Here is a 19,394-nt window from a genome sequence, read left to right on the forward strand (position 1 = left end):
GTCCCGGTATCTATAGTGTCAGATAGAGGGCCCCAGTTCACCTCCAGGTTTTGGCGGAGTCTGCAGAACGCTATGGGTACCAGATTAGACTTCAGTACTGCCTTCCACCCACAGACAGACGGACAGTCAGAGAGGACCATCCAGACAATAGAGGATATGCTCAGAATGTGTGTGCTAGATTTTGGCGGTTCTTGGAGGCAGCATCTACCTTTGGTAGAGTTTGCCTACAATAACAGCTATCATGCTAGCATAGGGATGGCTCCATATGAAGCTTTGTATGGGAGGAAGTGCAGATCACCTATCTGCTGGGAGGAAGTAGGAGAGAGGACTCTTGCGGGTCCGGAGTTAGTAGAGCTTACCAGCAGGGTGGTACCCATAATCAGAGAGAGGATCAAGACTGCTGCTAGTCGGCAGAAGAGTTATGCAGATATCCGCAGAAGACAGCTAGAGTTTCAGGAGGGGGATTTGGTTTTGCTCAAGGTGTCTCCTATGAAAGGAGGGGGTTCTGTAGTACAGAGATAGTGCATGCATAGATTGAGCCGTGGTTCAGAGCAGAGTTTTATGCTTTTACAGAAAATGTATGATCATGTATGGGATTTTATAGGTACACAGACAGTATAGCAGGCTTGCTACGGGTCTCGGCGACCTTAAGTCGACCTGGATCCTAGCGTTGGTAGCAGTCCGATTTTCGGGTCGTTACAATCTGAATGAACTAATTCAAAAGCAGACTCAGCTTGTTTATTGACTCTAGGACTTAAATAGATTCAATGATGTTTTGCAAAATGACATGACTCACATTCCATTAAAGATACCTTATGAAATTGAGGGTATAACTTCTTTAAAACCGGTAAAGAAGGGTGTCCCAACCGACAATGTGCTTCAAACGGAGACACGACACTGGAGCAGGCAACAGGCTGAGGCACCCATGCATCCAAAATGTAGAGACCCCCAGATACATGTCCTTTACTAATAATCTGCTTCGTCACAAGATCCTGAATAAGACAATGATCAAGAAAAAATGAAACATAACAATTTAGGTCTTTGGTAAGTTTACTCACAGAGATTAAATTGAAGGCAAGATTAGGTAAACTTAGCACAAATGATAGGGTAATAGAAGGAGTAGGTTTAATAGTCCCAGAACCCTCAACATTATAGGTTGACCCATCAGCTATAATAACAGGAGAATGTGCTTTATGAGATCGAAAGCTAGTAAAAATATGAGGATTACCTGTCATGTGATCTGTGGCACTAGAATCAATGATTCATTTATATGAAGATGAAATAAGACACGTTTTACCTGTTTCAGCGACTACTGAAGACGTTGGGATAATTTTAATAATATGGGTCTTACTGTCAAAAACTATTTCAACCAACACTCTATACTCCTTTACCTTCAAACGAATTAAAGGAAGATAACCCAACACCCAAACGACAAACGAACCACAGATCTGACAAGCGGGTTGCAAGGCAACTAAACGTCTCCACCCAACACCCAAACGGCAAACGAACCACAGATCTGACAAGCGGGTTGCAAGGAAATTTCTACGTCCTCTCTGGGTGGATAATGAGATACAAATATTACCCCAGATGGGTAACACAAAAGAATAGGAGCCCTAAGTCTCCAAAAATTTTAAAACTTGACGAGAGAGAAAAAAATTAAATCTCTACGAGAATGACTCTGATACCATGTAAAAAGATAATATTTTGTTGTATTTCACAATAGAGATTACAATCTATTTATACATGAGAGACGGTATCTAAACAGGAAAGAAAATTAAGCCTATGATTATACAATTTATGAGATTAAGTAACTAACCCATCTATCAATATTTATTTCCTATGTTAACTTATTTACTTTCTATATAACCTGTAACAGAGAGGAATAATGGGTTTTAGGATTTCTCTTTGTGTGATGAGAGAGAGAGGGGTTTTTTCTCTTGAAGAGAAAAAACTTTTTTAGATTAAGTCAGTGATATATATACCTCTGATAGTTGGCGCACCTGGTGTTGTGTCCCCATCATACTGGGTAGGAATGCTTTTGTGTAGGTATGTCAAGCAGCGCATTAATGATGGGCGGTAAGACAGTGCACGTGCATTTATGATCCCTGTATTGTACCAAGGAAATGACTAGTGTATGATCCTTACTTTGACTTCATAAGGTCGAGCCTGGTTCATTCGACCTACATGGAGATTAGTTCATTTCGGTCATTGAGATCAGCCACCTCTGCGTTCAAAGTTTTGTCGTAGTATGAATTATAAAGAGATCTACCTATTTTCTCTAAACTTTGAGGAGGGTGGTCTGTTTGTTTCGGATTTTGATAAACTCAGAGATGTCGATACTCTGATTCTTTATACTTAATAAATAAGGGCATCCTACCGCCTGATCCAACTAAATGGAAAGATTTGCATGATCATTCTAAATTACATGTATAAGTGTCATAATTTTAATAGTTCATATTTTTTATACGTTATAAGATATTATAAAGGTAAAATTCCTTTTTTTTTTAATTTTTATAATTATAACCTGTGTTTGTATAGTACTATTTATTTTTAATATCAAATTGATTTTTTTCTTGAAAAGCTCAAATCGATTCTAAATCAGTCTCCATTGCTAAGTTTTAACCATCTACGTTCAACTTTGATTTTGTTAAAAAAAACGTGCATTATTTTAAAACTTTACATAAGTATGCTAATACCTTAATTTGATTTGATTAAATAATTAAAAATAAATATTGTAACCCACTTCTGTTTTGTTGAATTTTATTATACCATATTTAGATAATATATAATTAAATTTAGAATTTTAGAATTCTTTATAGATTTTGTTAAGATTTAAATTTTATATATTGAGTATCATTAATTTTTATATAATTAATTAATTAATATAATATAAAAATATGTTTTATAATAATATTTATAAATGTGTGATATATTTATTTAAAAATTAGAATTAAATACTTTATGAAAATTTTGATTTTTTAAATATATTCTTATATAAATTATTAATTAAATATATAAATTAAATGAATTAAATATTATTTAAACGTTAATATTAAATTTATAAATAATTAAACTAATTTAAAATAAATTTTAATCGACTTTGAGTCAAATTCTAATATTTACAATATTAATCTTGTTTATTCGGCTATTAGCATTAATCGAATAAAATACCTAAAATTTTAAATAAAAAAACGAAGTCGGTGGCGTTAGCGCTGGGTGGGCTACTTGAGCAAATATGTCATTTAATCTCATACTAGTTGGACAAAATCGTAAATAACTAGACATAGTCATCTCAGAGGAACCCTAACCCATACCTCACTATAAATAATTACATTGCTACTCATCCTTCGCTCTATACTGCTTCTTTCCCGGCCCCTTATCTCTCTGTTTTCCTGTTTTGAGGTACTGTATTTGATCTTTCATTTGCTCCGTTTTTTCAATTTTAGTTTTGTTTCTTATCAATATCTGATTATCCATTGATTTATGGTGAATTCTGGCTTCAATCCGGATGTGCTTGTATGCTTTATATGATTTTTTAATTCCATGTTATCGTTTAGCTTTCTGTGAATTATACTCGGATCTCGCTGGGTTCATGTTTCATATGCTGATTTACTGGTGGCTTGTGGATCCCTGAGAGATTTGTCGTTTTTACGTAAAAAAAAAAACCTTGAATACGAGGAACTGCGGGGGGTGTTTTTGATCTCTAGGATTTGATACCCTTTTTTTTTTTAATTTCCTGTCATGCAAACTTCTTCCGTTTTGAATTAACTTGCGGCATGTTGTTTCTCTTTGGATGCGTAAAATCAACTTCTTTTTGTCTGTTTTTCGTCTTCTTCATCACTTTCAATTTTTTTGTCTGAAACTTTTTAGTTAATTTCTTGCTTCGAATTATTATTGTCATTACTGTAATTTGCACATATGATTTAATTTGTTGAACCTAATTAGTATTGACCTTAATATGTTTACATTCTTGCTCCTGAATTTTTATTCGTTTAGCGTACTCATTTTTGAATGAGTTGATTTTGTTATTATTTTTGTGATGCTGTTGGTCTGTATCAAACCGTTTCCACTGCCTGCCTGATAATTGTATTATTATTACTTTTTGTGGTTCCCCTTATTAGCCATTTCTCTTTTGCTTGTGGATTTCTTTCACTGGACCAAGTTCAAATTAATCTAACTCTACACTTTTTTTGCAGATATCTTTCATATCAATCTTAGACCTCTATAATGGGTAAGGAGAAGGTTCACATCAACATTGTGGTCATTGGCCATGTCGACTCTGGAAAGTCCACCACCACTGGCCATCTTATTTACAAGCTTGGAGGTATTGACAAGCGTGTGATTGAGAGGTTCGAGAAGGAAGCTGCTGAGATGAACAAGAGGTCATTCAAGTATGCCTGGGTGCTTGACAAGCTCAAGGCTGAGCGTGAACGTGGTATCACCATTGATATTGCCTTGTGGAAGTTTGAGACCACCAAGTACTACTGCACTGTCATTGATGCACCTGGCCATCGTGACTTTATTAAGAACATGATTACTGGTACCTCCCAGGCTGACTGCGCTGTTCTTATCATTGACTCAACCACTGGTGGTTTTGAAGCTGGTATTTCCAAGGATGGTCAAACCCGTGAGCATGCTCTCCTTGCTTTCACCCTTGGTGTCAAACAAATGATTTGCTGCTGCAACAAGGTAACAATCTATGTGCAAGTTGTGTTTTTGTTGGTATGCTCCCTTTTTTTTAAGGTTCAACCCCATTGGGGAACAACATTGTTGAGATTGTGGCCTCATTAGTGGCATTTATGGACATGGTTTAAGTAATATTGAGTTTTTTTTTTTGTTATTTCCCCACAGATGGATGCTACTACCCCTAAGTACTCCAAGGCCAGGTACGACGAAATTGTCAAGGAGGTCTCCTCATATCTCAAGAAGGTTGGCTACAACCCTGACAAGATTCCTTTTGTGCCCATCTCTGGGTTCGAGGGTGATAACATGATTGAGAGGTCCACCAACCTTGACTGGTACAAGGGCCCAACTCTTCTTGAAGCTTTGGACCAGATTCAGGAGCCCAAGAGGCCCTCAGACAAGCCTCTCCGACTCCCACTTCAGGACGTCTACAAGATTGGTGGCATTGGAACTGTCCCAGTGGGTCGTGTTGAGACTGGCGTCCTGAAGCCTGGTATGGTTGTGACTTTTGGACCCACTGGACTGACAACTGAAGTCAAGTCTGTAGAGATGCATCATGAGGCTCTCCAGGAAGCCCTCCCTGGTGATAATGTTGGGTTCAATGTGAAGAACGTTGCTGTGAAGGATCTCAAGAGAGGATTCGTGGCATCAAATTCTAAGGATGATCCTGCCAAGGAGGCTGCCAACTTCACATCACAGGTCATCATCATGAACCATCCTGGTCAGATTGGAAATGGTTATGCTCCAGTGCTAGATTGCCACACCTCTCACATTGCTGTCAAGTTTGCTGAGATCTTGACCAAGATTGATCGCCGATCTGGCAAGGAGCTTGAGAAGGAACCAAAGTTTTTGAAAAATGGTGATGCTGGTTTCGTGAAGATGATTCCAACAAAGCCCATGGTTGTGGAGACTTTCTCCCAGTATCCTCCACTGGGGCGTTTTGCTGTGAGGGACATGCGCCAGACTGTTGCTGTTGGTGTGATCAAGAGTGTCGATAAGAAGGACCCAAGTGGAGCCAAGGTCACCAAGTCTGCTGCCAAGAAGGGAGGGAAGTGAATCATGCGGTGCAAAAGTATTAATTATTTGGAGAAAATTGTATGTTGCCATACGAGTCTTTTGAGTTGTTATAATTGTATTGTTGTTTTGACTTTTACCCAGAATTGGGTGCTGGACCGTCGGTGGCATCACATTTAATATTTTCTGACGGTTGGTTTGTTGCACGATTTTGATGTGGTGTTTAACATGGAGGTCGGAGACATTTTCCTTTCATGCTTCCTAGTTTTAGCTCCATCGTTTCATTCTGGCTTGTTAGAGTGTTCGAGACAATTATCTTTTTGTGATCTTGTGCAACATTTTGAAATATATACTTCTCTTACCAGGTTACTACATTTTAATGTCTGATCTATTTGGCTTATAAAATACATCTACGTGTCATAAACTGTTCATTCATGACTGGCTGCTATGTAATGCCTTCTTGTCAAGTGTGAATCCTCTTGGTTTAAGAGATGAAATTAGATTAGAGAGTACATTTTAAAGTAAGCTAATCCTGTAAGTATCTTTCTACGAATGAGTCCTCTTTTAGATCGGTATCCATCTAAGCAGACGGGTGTTATTGAGCAAATGGTTAAAGAGATGTTGCAGGCAGGGGTTATTCTACTACTGTAGTCCAGTGCTTGTCAAGAAAAAATATTTGGTTCTTGGAAGATGTGTTTCAATTACGGGGCTCTTCACAATGCCACCATCAAATGCAGATTTCAGTACCTGTTAGTGAAGAAATTATTGGATGAAATTATTGGATGAGTTGGGTAATTTTAATATAGTGATAAGTTCATCTGAGTAAATCTGAGAGATTTCAGATTTTGCTCTCTCAATTTTTAGTTTCCATTAAAAAAAAAACATATAATGTAAATGTTCTTTTCGGTGCACACTAGCGGTCATGTTCTTTACGGTGCATACTAGTATCTCGGTCATATGATCTCAATCAATGGAGTTCCATACAGATGAACTAAGTTAGCTACATTACAACACTGGAAGGTGCCTACTTCAGTCAAACAGTTTGGAGACTGGTTATTATGGACGATTTTTTAAGGACTCCAGTAAAATTGATAGGCCCTTAACTAAATTATTAAAAAATAAGTTTTTGAATGGAACCAACAAGCTTAGTTGACATTTGAGACTCTTAAAACAACTCTGGCCAGAGCTTTTGTTTCGTATTGCCAAATTTTAAAAAAACCTTTGTGTTGGAGACTGATGCTTTCGGAGAGGAAGTAGAGCAGTTCTTATGCAAGAAAGGCATCTGTTTTTCCATTAGAACGTCTCTCTTCTCAGAATTAGCTTTTACTATTTTATGAGAGAGAGCTATTAGCTGTTATGTTTGCTGTCAAAAAATGGAAGTACTATTTGCCTCCTCATAATTCATTATCAGAACAAATCATTAGCCTTGAAGTACTTGTTAGATGAGGGGCTTTTTGTCCAGCAAGTTTAAAAAAACTTATAAATTCTGATTTGAAAAAATTATTTTTTCGACCAAAATAAATTTGAAGTTGACTTTAAAAATACAGTAAAATTTAAAAGAAATTAAAAAATAAAAATAAAATATCTTACGGTAAGATATTATATATATATATATATATATATATATATATATTAAAAGCTTATTTACATTATGATGTTTGAAAATTTAATAAAATTTACAATTTAATTTATATTTTTTAAATAATAAATAATTTAATTTTTAAACTTTTATTTTATTAATAAAATATATATTTTTAAAATTTACTATTAATCACACCACAAACTTTAATTTTCTTAATTTTTAATATATATCAAAATATTTTATGGTAATTTTTATTAAATATTTTTCTACTGTATAAATCCAAAAATTTTTAAATTCAAAATTTTTAAATTTTTAATTTATATCAAGATATGTATAGCAGTGTTGTATTAAATAGTTTATCATTAAGTAAAACTAAACTCTTAACCTCTAATTTATTAAATTTATATTAATAATTTTTTCAACACTATTAAAGTAAATTATTTTTATAAATTTTATATGATTTTTCAAATATAACTAAACTGTTATAAAAAATAAAATTTAAACGATCAAATTATTATCCAACAATAAATTTTAATGAGATAACTATGTTAACAAAATAAAATTTTTTCACATAGTATAATAATATTCCATTAAATTTTTTAATATATTAATATAAACAATTTAATTTAATTATTTGTATTAAATATTTTTTTATCGTATTGATATAAATAATTTAATTTTAATGTTTGTATTTTATTTTTATTTTATATATTTAATCATTTTAATATATTTTTAAAAAATTATATAAATTTGATTAAAAATAATTTATTAACTTGTATCAAATTTATTTATCTTAATAAAGCTAAGAAAATATTTAATACAAGACTATAATAAAATATCTTGATATAAATTAGATATTAGAAAATTTAGTGGTTAAAATGTGGGGCTTATATAGTAAAAAAAACTATTTAATATAAGATTGTTATAAAATATACTAATATATATTAAAAATTAAGAAAATTGAGGGTATAAATTCAGAATTTACTTATTTTTATATAACTAATAGTAATTTTCAAAAAAAAAACTAATAGTAAATTTTAAAAAATGTATATTTTATTAATAAAATAAAAATTTTAAAATTTATTTATTATTTAAATGGTATGAATTAAGTTATAAATTTTATTAAACTTTCAAGGGTACTGTGTAAATCAACTTTTAATATATATATATATAATCCCTTACTGGTATTTTTTTTTTGTTTTTTAATTTTTTTTTTATCACTACCGCACTTATATAAAGTGCATTAATTGATTTTTTAAAATGCTTGAAACTTCAAATGATGTAAATTTTTTTAAAAATTTTTTACAGGCAAAAAGCCCTCAAATAAGAGTTTCTACTTATCAGCAGCAGGCTTGCTAGCTTAGTTACAACAATTTGATTATGGAATTGTTTACAAAAGGGGCAGTGAGAATGCTGCTACAAATGCTCTTTCTAGAGCTATGTTCTCTTGCAGCTATCGTTTTACTTGCAGCTCTTTTGCAGAAAATATAAGCTATCCAGTCTTCAGATGATAAAAGAAAGAAGATAAATTTCAGCCAAGGAGTCTAATTCTTCTTTCCATGAGAATTATGTATGACTTTATGGTTGGAAGTGTTCCTGTATTGCAGACTCATTTGGTAAAGTTTTTCCATGATTCTGCACTTGGAGCGTACTCTGGTATACATGCCCCTGCAAAATGTTCGACTGCTGTTGTATACTGGAAAGGCATGAATTTTGTCTGATATAATTCCTTAATCAAATAAGGAAACGGCGGCAGCATTCGAGCTTAGCGAGGAAGTGAACATATTGTGTTTGTGCATTGTCCCAAATGACACTAATAACTTCCAGTGGTTGTAGGATCTGGAGCAGCTTTGGAGTTATATTGGTTTAAGGAGTCCAGGACCACGCCATGTAAATGAAGATAATCTGATCATGAACTTGGCTAGGAACTTCTTCATGCAAAGGTACATTTTTTTAATGCAGTACCTTGCCTAGACCTTGTTGATTCCTATATTTGATTTGCATAAACCATGGTAAATTACTTGAAGTTCATATAGATTCTTCTTTGGGGTTCTAGAGCGCCTAGTTAATTATGAAAGAGTTTTTTTGGGGTCAAATCTGTAGCTGTATTAACTTCTTTATTTTGGAACTACACGGTTATAGTAAAATTCCTAGAGTTATGACAGGAGAGGTCAGGTAGTTTTCACTGTGGGCATTCAGGGGGAGGCGTAGGAAACCTTTTGTGATCAGTGCAGTAATCATATATCAGATACTTCCTCTTAACAGTTTGATATGCTTGTTCTTGGCTGGGATCTAATTGCCAAAATTGGTTTCTATTCCACCAGTACTTAGTGGAGGAGCAAGGCCCCATGGAGTTTTCGGTAGGGCAGCCATAGATGCTGAAGCTCCGAAAACCAGCTGTGAATGGTGCATAGGTCCAATTAATCTTAGTTTGGCCACCATCTGTTGCCCAGCTGTCTCCATTCCATATACTGCACATTATATTCATGGGTTGTGATGGGAAGTCAACTCCTATATTGTGCTTGTTCTTGAACACCCGGATAGGATATTTATCCACGAAAAATCTGTAAAACACCAACCCACATCAAAATATCTTAGATATCTGGTTTAAACACATGAATTTTTTGCTTAGAAATGTTGACTTACACGATTTGATGTCGATTCCAAAGAATTCTGTAGCTGTGGTGGCTGCTTGTAGGGTCAAACCATAATGAGATTCTCTGTTCTCTGTCTCCTTTACCATCGGCAATTACATTGGTCTGGAGATAGTGGGGTTTCCCATCATTGTTGCCCAAGAATTCAAAATCCAACTCATCATGGTGGTTTGATGAGGTTGAAGTTAACTGCGAAATAATCCAAGGTAAGTTAACATAAATACTTCACCTTTTTTATGCTAATTTTCAGACAGATTACATTTCTTACATAGAAAGCTGTAACAACGCCACCAGAGTTACTGCCTGGTAACTTTATGTTGAGATGAAAGAAACCTGAACCATACTTTCTCTTGGATTGAAAACCTGCCCCTGTTTACCAGGAAAACGTCAGTAGCTGCTGGAAAACAGAGCGGGAAAGTTGAAGGGAAATAAAATGAAGAGAAAAAGACCAGAAACTTGGTCGAGGAAGATCTGAACATTTTTGCCTACGTTAGAGGACCGAACATGATCAGATCCCCAAACAACGTTGTAGTTGTCATACATGCTTGGATCATCAGAAACGACACTGGTAACCCCTTGCTCAATAAATACTGATATTACAATTGCTCCTACTACGAAACTCACAAGCCGATTTGAATCCATTACTCTAGCTTTCCCTTCCCTTCCTCTCCCCTTTCCTCCATGTTATTATAGTGATTGGGGGATTCAAGAACAAGGACACATGCAAAATTGTGTGACCAAGAAGACAGGCATGCAGTTAGCTCTGGCGACAATGACGCATTGGGAAGAAAGTGATGTGACCACAAACATCATCTAAATCTATACCATATATAAAAGTGGAAAGATAGAAGAATATTGGATTTCCGATTATACCCCTATAATATTTATTTATTATATTTTAAATAATAAATAATTTTAAATTAATAAATTATTTTAAATATTATTTAAAATGATTTTAGATATTTTCATCTAAAATTAATGCATGTTTAAATTTTTTATTTCTTAATTTAATCAATTTTATTTAGTAATTAGATTGGATAATTATTAAAAATTAATTATTTTGATAATATTCAAATTTTAATAAAAAATAAAAAAATTTTGAGATAAAATTATTAAAATAATAAATTTAAATATTATTAAAAATATTAAAATATTAAAATAACTATCGCAATATTAAATTATTAGATTTCAATTTTTCAAGTTTTGAATTTAATTAATTTTATTTAGTAATTAATTAATATTTAAATAAATTTTAATAATAATTATCTTAAGCTTTTTTATATTGATTTTTTTATATAAATTTAACATTAAATTAAATAATAAAATCATTATCCATAATAATATATGTTTTCATTCATATATATATATATACATACATATATATATATATATATATACATACATATATATATATACATACATATATATATATATATATACATACATATATATATATACATACATATATATATATATATATACATACATATATATATATATATATATATATATATATATATATATATATAATTAAAAATTATAATTTTTTAAATAAGATTTAAAGAACAAATTATTATATATGTGATAAAAATAATTATCGCATTATTAAAATATTAATTAATAGTTTTAAATTTAAAAAATAAAAATAATAAGATATATCAAATAAAATTATCAAAAAATTAATAATTTTGAAAAATAAAATAGTAAAGTGATTATTTTAATTTTAGAAACTATCTTAAATTTAAATGTTAGTAATTTTAATACGATCTAAATACTTAAAAACTGATTTTATTTAGTAATTAATTAATATTTAAATATATCTTAATAATTATTATCTTAAAATTTTCAACTTTATTGTATTTCATACATTCAAAATTTTAATATTATTTAAAAAATATAATAATAAATTAAATTATTATAAAATCATCACCCATAATTATATAAATTTCTATCCATATATATATATATATATATATATATATATATATAAATATAATTTAATTTAAAAAATTAAAATTTTTTAGTTATTGCTAATATTAAAATATTAAATAAATAAAACGGCCTTTAGAATATCAAAATCAAGTTTACAAAAATTAGAAATATAAATTTAAAATTAACTATAAATTATGAGCAATCAATCAAATACAATAAAATTTTCTAAAAAATATCAAATACAATAAAATCAGGGAGGAAAAATAATCTTAGATAATATAATATATGAATAACAAACTCAAATTTAAATTAGCTTATATATTTCAAAAATTTTAATAAATGTATTAAAAATTTCAAATAATTTTTTTATAAAAATAAATTTGATAATTTTTTTATATGTTATTATAATAAATTTTCATTTATTAACAATATATATTTATATTATCTTTTATCTATTTAATTCTTTTATTTTAAATAAAGTTAGATTATAATTTTTAAAAATTATATTTTTCCTTAGGTAAATAAAATATACTTTAAAATTCCCTTGATAAATGAAATCAGTATATTATTATAAGATTATAATATATAAGAAATTATAAAAAAAATCTAAATAATAAATTATAATAAATATAAAATGTACAGTAACGTTGAATAAATCTATATATTTATTTATTTATTATGCTTTAAATTTAAAAAATATTTTTTAAATAAAAATTAAATTAATTAATTTCATTAAATTATATATATTAAATAATGATGTGATACAATAATAATTTAAAGTACCATAAAATAATGCTACGTGATGTTCTGAAATCCAAAAAAATAGAGTTTTATATGGTAGTTTTTCTTTCAGCTCCTCTTATGAGAAGGATCCTTTTTTCTTTTATTTTTTTCTTCTTACTTGCAAGTAAAGTCTAATGGTCTTTCTGCTACAATGATACCCGTCTCTGTCGAGTAGGCCTGTACGTACAGTAGCGTCAGTCTCCTTACCTATGTCTGGTGGCCATTTAATTTTTTCCAGTACGCATGTGAGTAGGGCTGCGAAGGGACTGGATCTGTTTGTTCCTCACCACGTCCCATCACCGGGCTGGCTTCCTTCTTACTGGACTTGGGCTCGCGGGCGACCCGACCTGCCATGCATGCCGAGGTCCAGGCCTAAGCTGCGGGACAGGCCTGCCTAGGAAAGTTTCGAACTTTGGGCCTGATATGCTTTTGTGGGCCCTGACTCGGCCCAAATTGGTACGAGACCCAACGGTTATCAATTGCCCCTTTACCTCCTCAGCAGTTATTGCATGAGTGATGAGGGAGTAAATATCAAGAACCCATTATGACCGCGCGGCCGGAGGACGGTTCCCATCAAAACGTCTCTTCTTCACTTTTCTGTTTTCGAAATTCAAATTCTCCCAATCTTCACAAAACCCTTTTTCTCCTTCTGCTTTCTGCGTGCTCCGTTCATCCTGTCCTTCTGCCCCAATCGTCTTTAAGGTACATTTTTCATACTGCCATGGATAGCCCAAGACTTCCCGATGTCATGAATCTAGAGTCTAATGTCACCTCCTCTACCCAGTAAATTTCTTTTCTCGAGAGTATATGAATACCCATCTTTTTCGTATCCGGGCTCTCGTTCCCAATGAGAGGACTGTTCTTCCCGATTCTCCTCCCTTTGGTCTAATCGACCTCCAAAAAGACTATAGTTTGGTTTTTTTCGTCAAGCAGCGTGAATACGGCTTGACTTTTTCCTTTTCTCCCTTCGTCATTGAGGTCTTCCAATACTTTAGAATAACCCCTCGGATGCTTGCTCCCAACTCGATTCTTTTCATGTGCTCCTTTGAGTCTGTTTGTCTGAGCTGGGGTCTCACACCTACAGCTCGTTTATTTTCAACCTTTTTCTGACTGGTCTGGGCTGTCCAGTGCTTTTACTATTTTGCCTCCCGAGGAGGGTTGTCTATCTTCTCGGGTCAGAAAGACTCAATCAAAGGCTGGACAGAGGGGTTCGCTGTGGTGGAGCTTAAAGGGGGCTCTGGGTCGTCTTGGCAGGTGGACCTCCCTTGGAGGGAAGTGCCTATGTGCAGCAATGACCTCCCCCAGCTATCCCTCTCCGAGCAGGTCGGCTTTCTTCGACTGAATTCTGTTAAGCAGAAGTATGACGTCGAGAAATGTATGTTCGTATCCAGTCTTCAAGACTGCAGGGATGCAGGTATTTTATTTTGCTTTTTTATCGTCTTATCTCTCTTTTTATTTTTGTTGAACGCCTTCCTGAACTGTTGGATATTATTTTTGCAGCTTCCAAGCATCCCATGGATAAGATTAAGCCCCCGAAGAATTTCGTTTTGTCTTGGGAGAGCATGAGGGCTGCTCTGGATGCTTTCCGAGCTGGCCAGTCAGTAGCTGATGCGACTCGGAAGGTCGTCCAAATTATCTCCCCTAGGTCAGCTAACTGATCTATTCCCCCTGCTCCGGTCTCCTCTCGTGCCCCAAGGCCGAGCTCTAGGGATCGTCACTCGAGGGTTCACAAGTCCTCCAGCCGCAGCAAGTCCAGCACTGCCTCTCGATCTCCCCCGGCTTCCAGATCTAGGCAAACCTCAGCTCTAACCTCCCCAAAGCTCGTAGTTATTGATGAACCAGCTGAGGACGTGCAGCCTATGAGGACCGAGGTCGCTCCTACTTCTGAGGGTGCTCCTAGTGAGAACATCGAGTTTATCCCTACTCCCGGTGTTGCTCCCCAGGGTGGTGCCGAGGTCATTCCAACCGAAGAGAGGGCTTCTAAGGGTGGAGGTGAAGTCGTCCTGTCAGGCGAGGGCGCCCCGGAGGCTGAAGCTGAGGTCGTACCTATGGGCAAGGACACCTCTATGGATGGAGCCAGATCCAAGTATGTTCATGCTGCTCCTTGCCCTAAGAAGGCTGCTGTAAGTGGTGCTGTTACCCTCAAGGGGGCCACTGGTAAGTGAGCTCCTCCTGTCGAAGTTCCTCCTGCAGCTCCGTCCTCAAAGAAATCTCGCGTGTCTCAGCTACCTGCCCCCGCGCTCCTTCCTTTGGAGAAGGAGAAAACGCCTGTGGGGCTTTTGTCCTCTGCCTCGAACAATGACGTGTTGATTGCAGACGAGATCACTCACTAGTCCTCGGCAAGCATTGTCGTCGAGTTGTTGCGGGAGAGGATGTTCGATAGGGTCATTGAAGCTTCAGATCCGCGTTTACTTGCTCTCACCGGCCTCCTAGCATGTTCTACTCGAGAGCAAGTGGCTTTTCATTCTCAGACTAGGGACAAGCTTAGGGATACAGTCAGGGAGATGCTCCTCATGGTGAGCACTGTTTTTTCGTTTAAGTTATTTTTGTTTTCTTTACTTTCTAACTTGGTTGGTTCTCTTTCCTGACAGGAGATGGGTGTTTTTATGGAGATTGACGCCTGGGACCAGTCGCTCCGGAGCACTGTGGACTGCCAGATCAAGGAGGCTCGCCTTGAGGAAAACCTATCGGCGACCAGTGACGCTCGAGGTCAGCTCACTGTGGCTCAGGAGCATCTGAAAACCCTCCAAGAGGAGCTGAATTGGACCCGTGATGCTGTCAAGAGGGCTGATGAGAGGGCAGCTGCAGCAGAGACTCACCGCGATGAAGTATTGGCGCAACTATCCTACTTGGAGGATGCCCGTCGTGAGAGGGATGAGGCCATAGCCTAGCGCGACGAGGCCTGGCATCAGTATGAGAGAGTCAAGGCAGACCATGATGATGTCCAGGCTCATTGTGGGACGGTGATGTCCCAAAAGGATGAGGTCCTGGCTCGAATTTTCATCCTCGAGTAGGAGCTTAGCAAGCATATTGAGAGCCTGAAAGACCTAACCTTGGCAGCAGAGGAGTCAAAGCTTCAACAATAACAGCTCTGCCAAGAAGTTAAGGTTCTAGAAGGAAGATGTTCTGCCCTGCTTGAGGACGCCAAACTCACTGAGGACAAGGTCCGGTTGGCGTGCGAGGAGCGCCTGTGGGAGTACCAAGAGTCTGCTGAGCTGAGAGCAGAGATCGATCAAGCTTGCCAAAAATGTTTGCAGGAATATAAGGGCTCTTTGTAGTTAAAAACTGAAATCGAACAAGCCTGTGAGGATCATCTTCAGCTCTACAAGGACTCCCCTGAGCTGAAGGCCAAAATTGAAGAGGCCTGTGAGGCACGACTTGTGGATTTCAAGGCTTCTGATGCAATGAAGAGCGAGATATGGAGCAGAGCCTTCCGCATGTTCGCCTCTGGGTTCAACCAGGGTCTAAATGAGGCTAGGGATTCCATTGGCTCACCTCCAAGCTCCTGAAGTAGATTCTAACGGTGAGGAGGTGTGCTATGGGGAGGATGACAACCCTCTGCCTAAAGGAACTTCTCGTACAACAACTGGACCTCTAGGAGAAAGTGCTGAGTCTGAAGGGGGAGATGGTGGTCTTCAAGGAGAGAACGCCGGGACTCAGGGGGAAGGTGTTGAGCCGCTAGGAGAAGGTGTTGGGCCTCTAAGGGGTGAGATTGTGCTCTTTGTGGGTGCTGAGGGGCAGGAGTCAGAGGGTGCTGGACTCTCAAGGGATAGTAGTGTAGACAATAGTATAAATAATAATAATGTAATTACTGATGTTAGTCCTCTGAGGACGATCTTTCCCCCTATAATCCATGATGACTAAATAAAATAGTGTTTGGTTGCTTTTTGTATTTGTGTTACACTTTTGCCTTTTATTTTTAATGCTTAACTGTGTGCTGAGCTTCAATGAATGAGACCTTACCTTTGTTTGCACTTGTGCTTAGGCTATTCTTTGTTTCTATCTGTGTTGCTGATTTTATTGAACTTTTTTAATCCTTTTAAGACTTAATTTGCTTCCTTCATTCTAGCTTGCCAACTTCTTCTGACCCTCCTTGACTTAAACATACAAGTTTTAAGCTATATGTTTACTCAGCAAATTTCAAGGAGCTTGGCTGTATTGGACTGGTCAACCAAATTGTCTCTTATTGGGCTTTCTTCCATTGAATTAACCCGAACTAGGAGTTCGGTGCTTCACTAGACTTCTGACTTGCGAGTTTTTCTCGTTCTTGAGGGCATCCTTGGTTTCTACCTCGTAGCTTTGTCAGTGCCACGGGCTCGGATGTATACAGAAATGTTTCGTTAGTTTTAGTTACTTCATTCTTTCTGAGTATAATCTTCTAACTACCAGACTGGGTTGGACCACGTGCCTCATTGAGATGGTGAGCTCGGACTTCTGGTGTCTTTTCTTCTTGGTTGATTTTTGTTAGTTTTTCACATGTTGGGCGTGGATTTGGGCTGGGAGTTCATCTTTTTGCCTTTGTTTACTTTTTGTCTTTTTAATTTTGTTTGAGTCTTTTTGTGTGCTCTACAGTCATGGGCCTCTTTTCGTGGACTGCCCCCTCCGTGGTTGGCTTAATCTTGTCTCATTCAGTTTGTGTGTTACGGGTCTGCTCCGATTTTGGGCCCGTTTAGTTGTCAAGATCGTGAGCTCGGATCCCAGCGTTTCTCTTTTAGATGCCCTGTATTTGTTGAGCTCGGGTCCCAGCCTTTTTTTCTCTATGTTGAGCCATGCTCAGGTTGCAATTTTATTTGCGTATTCATGTTCTCGTCTTGCCCTAGTTACTTGGGAAAAAACTTCGTAGCCTTTATTTTACTAGTTGGCCTTCTCTAGCTCGGCTCTTCTTGCATTTGATTCTCCCAAGATCAATCTCGTGTGACTCAGTTCAGGATTCAACCCCTTTTAGGCCTGATTTATCCCTTCCCTTTTTTCTAGACTTTGCTTGAGATTCAGGCTCTTTGGTCTTACTGTCGCTTCATCATCTCACCCAGTTTTGTGGTGCTAGAGTCATTTTTTGAGTCTGGTCACCTACCTCACTGAGGTCTTGTGCAAGATTCAGGCTCTTTGGCCTTACTGTCGCTTCATCATCTCAGCCGGTTTCGTGGTGCCGAGGTCATTTTCTGAGCCCGGTCACCTACCTCTCTAAGGTCTTGCGCAAGATTCAGGCTCTTTGGCTTTACTGTCGCTTCATCATCTCAACCAGTTTTGTGGTGCCGGGATCATTTTTTAAGCCCAGTCACCTACCTCACTGAGGTCTTCCGCAAGATTCAGGCTCTTTGGCCTTACTGTCGCTTCATCATCTCAGCCGGTTTTGTGGTGCTGGGGTCATTTTCTGAGCCCGGTCACCTACCTCACTGAGGTCTTGCGCAAGATTCAGGCTCTTTGGCTTTACTGTCGCTTCATCATCTCAGCCGGTTTTGTGGTGCTGGGGTCATTTTTTGAGCCCAGTCACCTACCTCACTGAGGTCTTTCGCAAGATTCAGGCTCTTTGGCCTTACTGTCGCTTCATCATCTCACCTGGTTTTGTGGTGCCGCGGTCATTTTCTGAACCCAGTCACCTATCTCACTGAGGTCTTCCGTAAGATTCAGGCTCTTTGGCCTTATGGTCGCTTCATCATCTCAGCTGGTTTTGTGGTGCCGGGGTCATTTTCTGAGCCCGGTCACCTACCTCACTAAGGTCTTGCGTAAGATTCAGGCTCTTTGGCCTTATTGTCGCTTCATCATCTCAGTCGATTTTGTGGTGCCGAGATCATTTTCTAAGCCCGGTCACCTACCTCACTAAGGTCTTTTGCAAGATTCAGGCTCTTTGGCCTTACTGTTGCTTCATCATCTCAGCCGGTTTCGTGGTGCCGGGGTCATTTTCTGAGCCCGGTCACCTTCCTCACTGAGGTCTTGCGCAAGATTCAAGCTCTTTGGCCTTACTGTCGCTTCATCATCTCAGCCGGTTTCGTGGTGCCAGGATCATTTTCTGAGCCCGATCACCTACCTCACTGAGGTCTTGCGCAAGATTCAGACTCTTTGGCCTTACTGTCGCTTCATCATCTCGGCCGATTTCGTGGTGTCGGGGTCATTTTCTGAGCCCGGTCACCTACCTCACTAAGGTCTTCTTTCCTTTTTAATGCCTGTTCTGGATAAGGCGAGTAACGACAAAAATGACATTGTTCGATTTGAATTGTGTTATCTATTTCCTTCGCATTGTTCAGGATACAAGTGTTCATATTACATTATCTATTTTTCAAGGAAAATACCTCTTCAGATGTTGAATGTTCTATGCATGAGGCTCTAGTTTTCCTTACATATCTTCAATTCGATATACACCTGCCTTGACCACTTTGGTTATCTTGAAAGGGCCTTCCCATGTCGGTGCTAGCTTTCCCACTACAGCTCTTTTTCCTGTGGCTTCTAACCTTCTCAGTGCCAGATCTCCTACTTTCAGGTTCCTTTCTCTGACCCTCTGATTGTAGTAGCGAGCTGCTTTCTGTTGATAGGTTGTAGTCTTACTTGTGCTTCATTTCTGATTTTCTCTAGGGCATCCAGATTGCTTCTTAACTTGTCACCGTTGGTATCTTCGTTGTTGAACCGAACTTGATGAGTGGGAAGTTGCAGCTCGATGGGGACCATGGCCTCAGTGCTGAATGCTAGCGCAAAGGGCGTCTCCTTGGTAGGTGTTCGAGGGGTAGTCTTGAATGCCCATAGAATGTTGTTGA

At 36.9% G+C, this 19,394-nt stretch overlaps 2 protein-coding genes across 2 annotated transcripts; one reads left to right on the forward strand and one right to left on the reverse strand.

The window, feature by feature from the left end:
- Positions 1–3,262: 3,262 nt before the first annotated feature.
- Positions 3,263–6,071, forward strand: LOC110611427 (elongation factor 1-alpha-like). The gene is made up of 3 exons (XM_021751759.2): positions 3,263–3,402; positions 4,197–4,689; positions 4,852–6,071. Exons 2-3 carry the CDS (start codon positions 4,228–4,230, stop codon positions 5,737–5,739), a joined length of 1,350 nt encoding a protein of 449 aa, XP_021607451.1. The 5' UTR covers positions 3,263–3,402; positions 4,197–4,227; the 3' UTR covers positions 5,740–6,071.
- Positions 6,072–8,520: 2,449 nt separating this feature from the next.
- On the reverse strand, positions 8,521–10,751 carry LOC110611430 (xyloglucan endotransglucosylase/hydrolase protein 3). The gene is made up of 4 exons (XM_021751761.2): positions 10,383–10,751; positions 10,202–10,302; positions 9,926–10,122; positions 8,521–9,843 (listed from the first exon to the last, which is right to left on the reverse strand). The coding sequence occupies exons 1-4, from the start codon at positions 10,573–10,575 to the stop codon at positions 9,462–9,464; spliced, it is 873 nt and encodes a 290-aa protein (XP_021607453.1). The 5' UTR covers positions 10,576–10,751; the 3' UTR covers positions 8,521–9,461.
- Positions 10,752–19,394: the final 8,643 nt, after the last annotated feature.

Source organism: Manihot esculenta, chromosome 3 (assembly GCF_001659605.2).
Source record: "Manihot esculenta cultivar AM560-2 chromosome 3, M.esculenta_v8, whole genome shotgun sequence".
In the NCBI taxonomy this organism is placed as follows: Eukaryota; Viridiplantae; Streptophyta; class Magnoliopsida; order Malpighiales; family Euphorbiaceae; genus Manihot; species Manihot esculenta.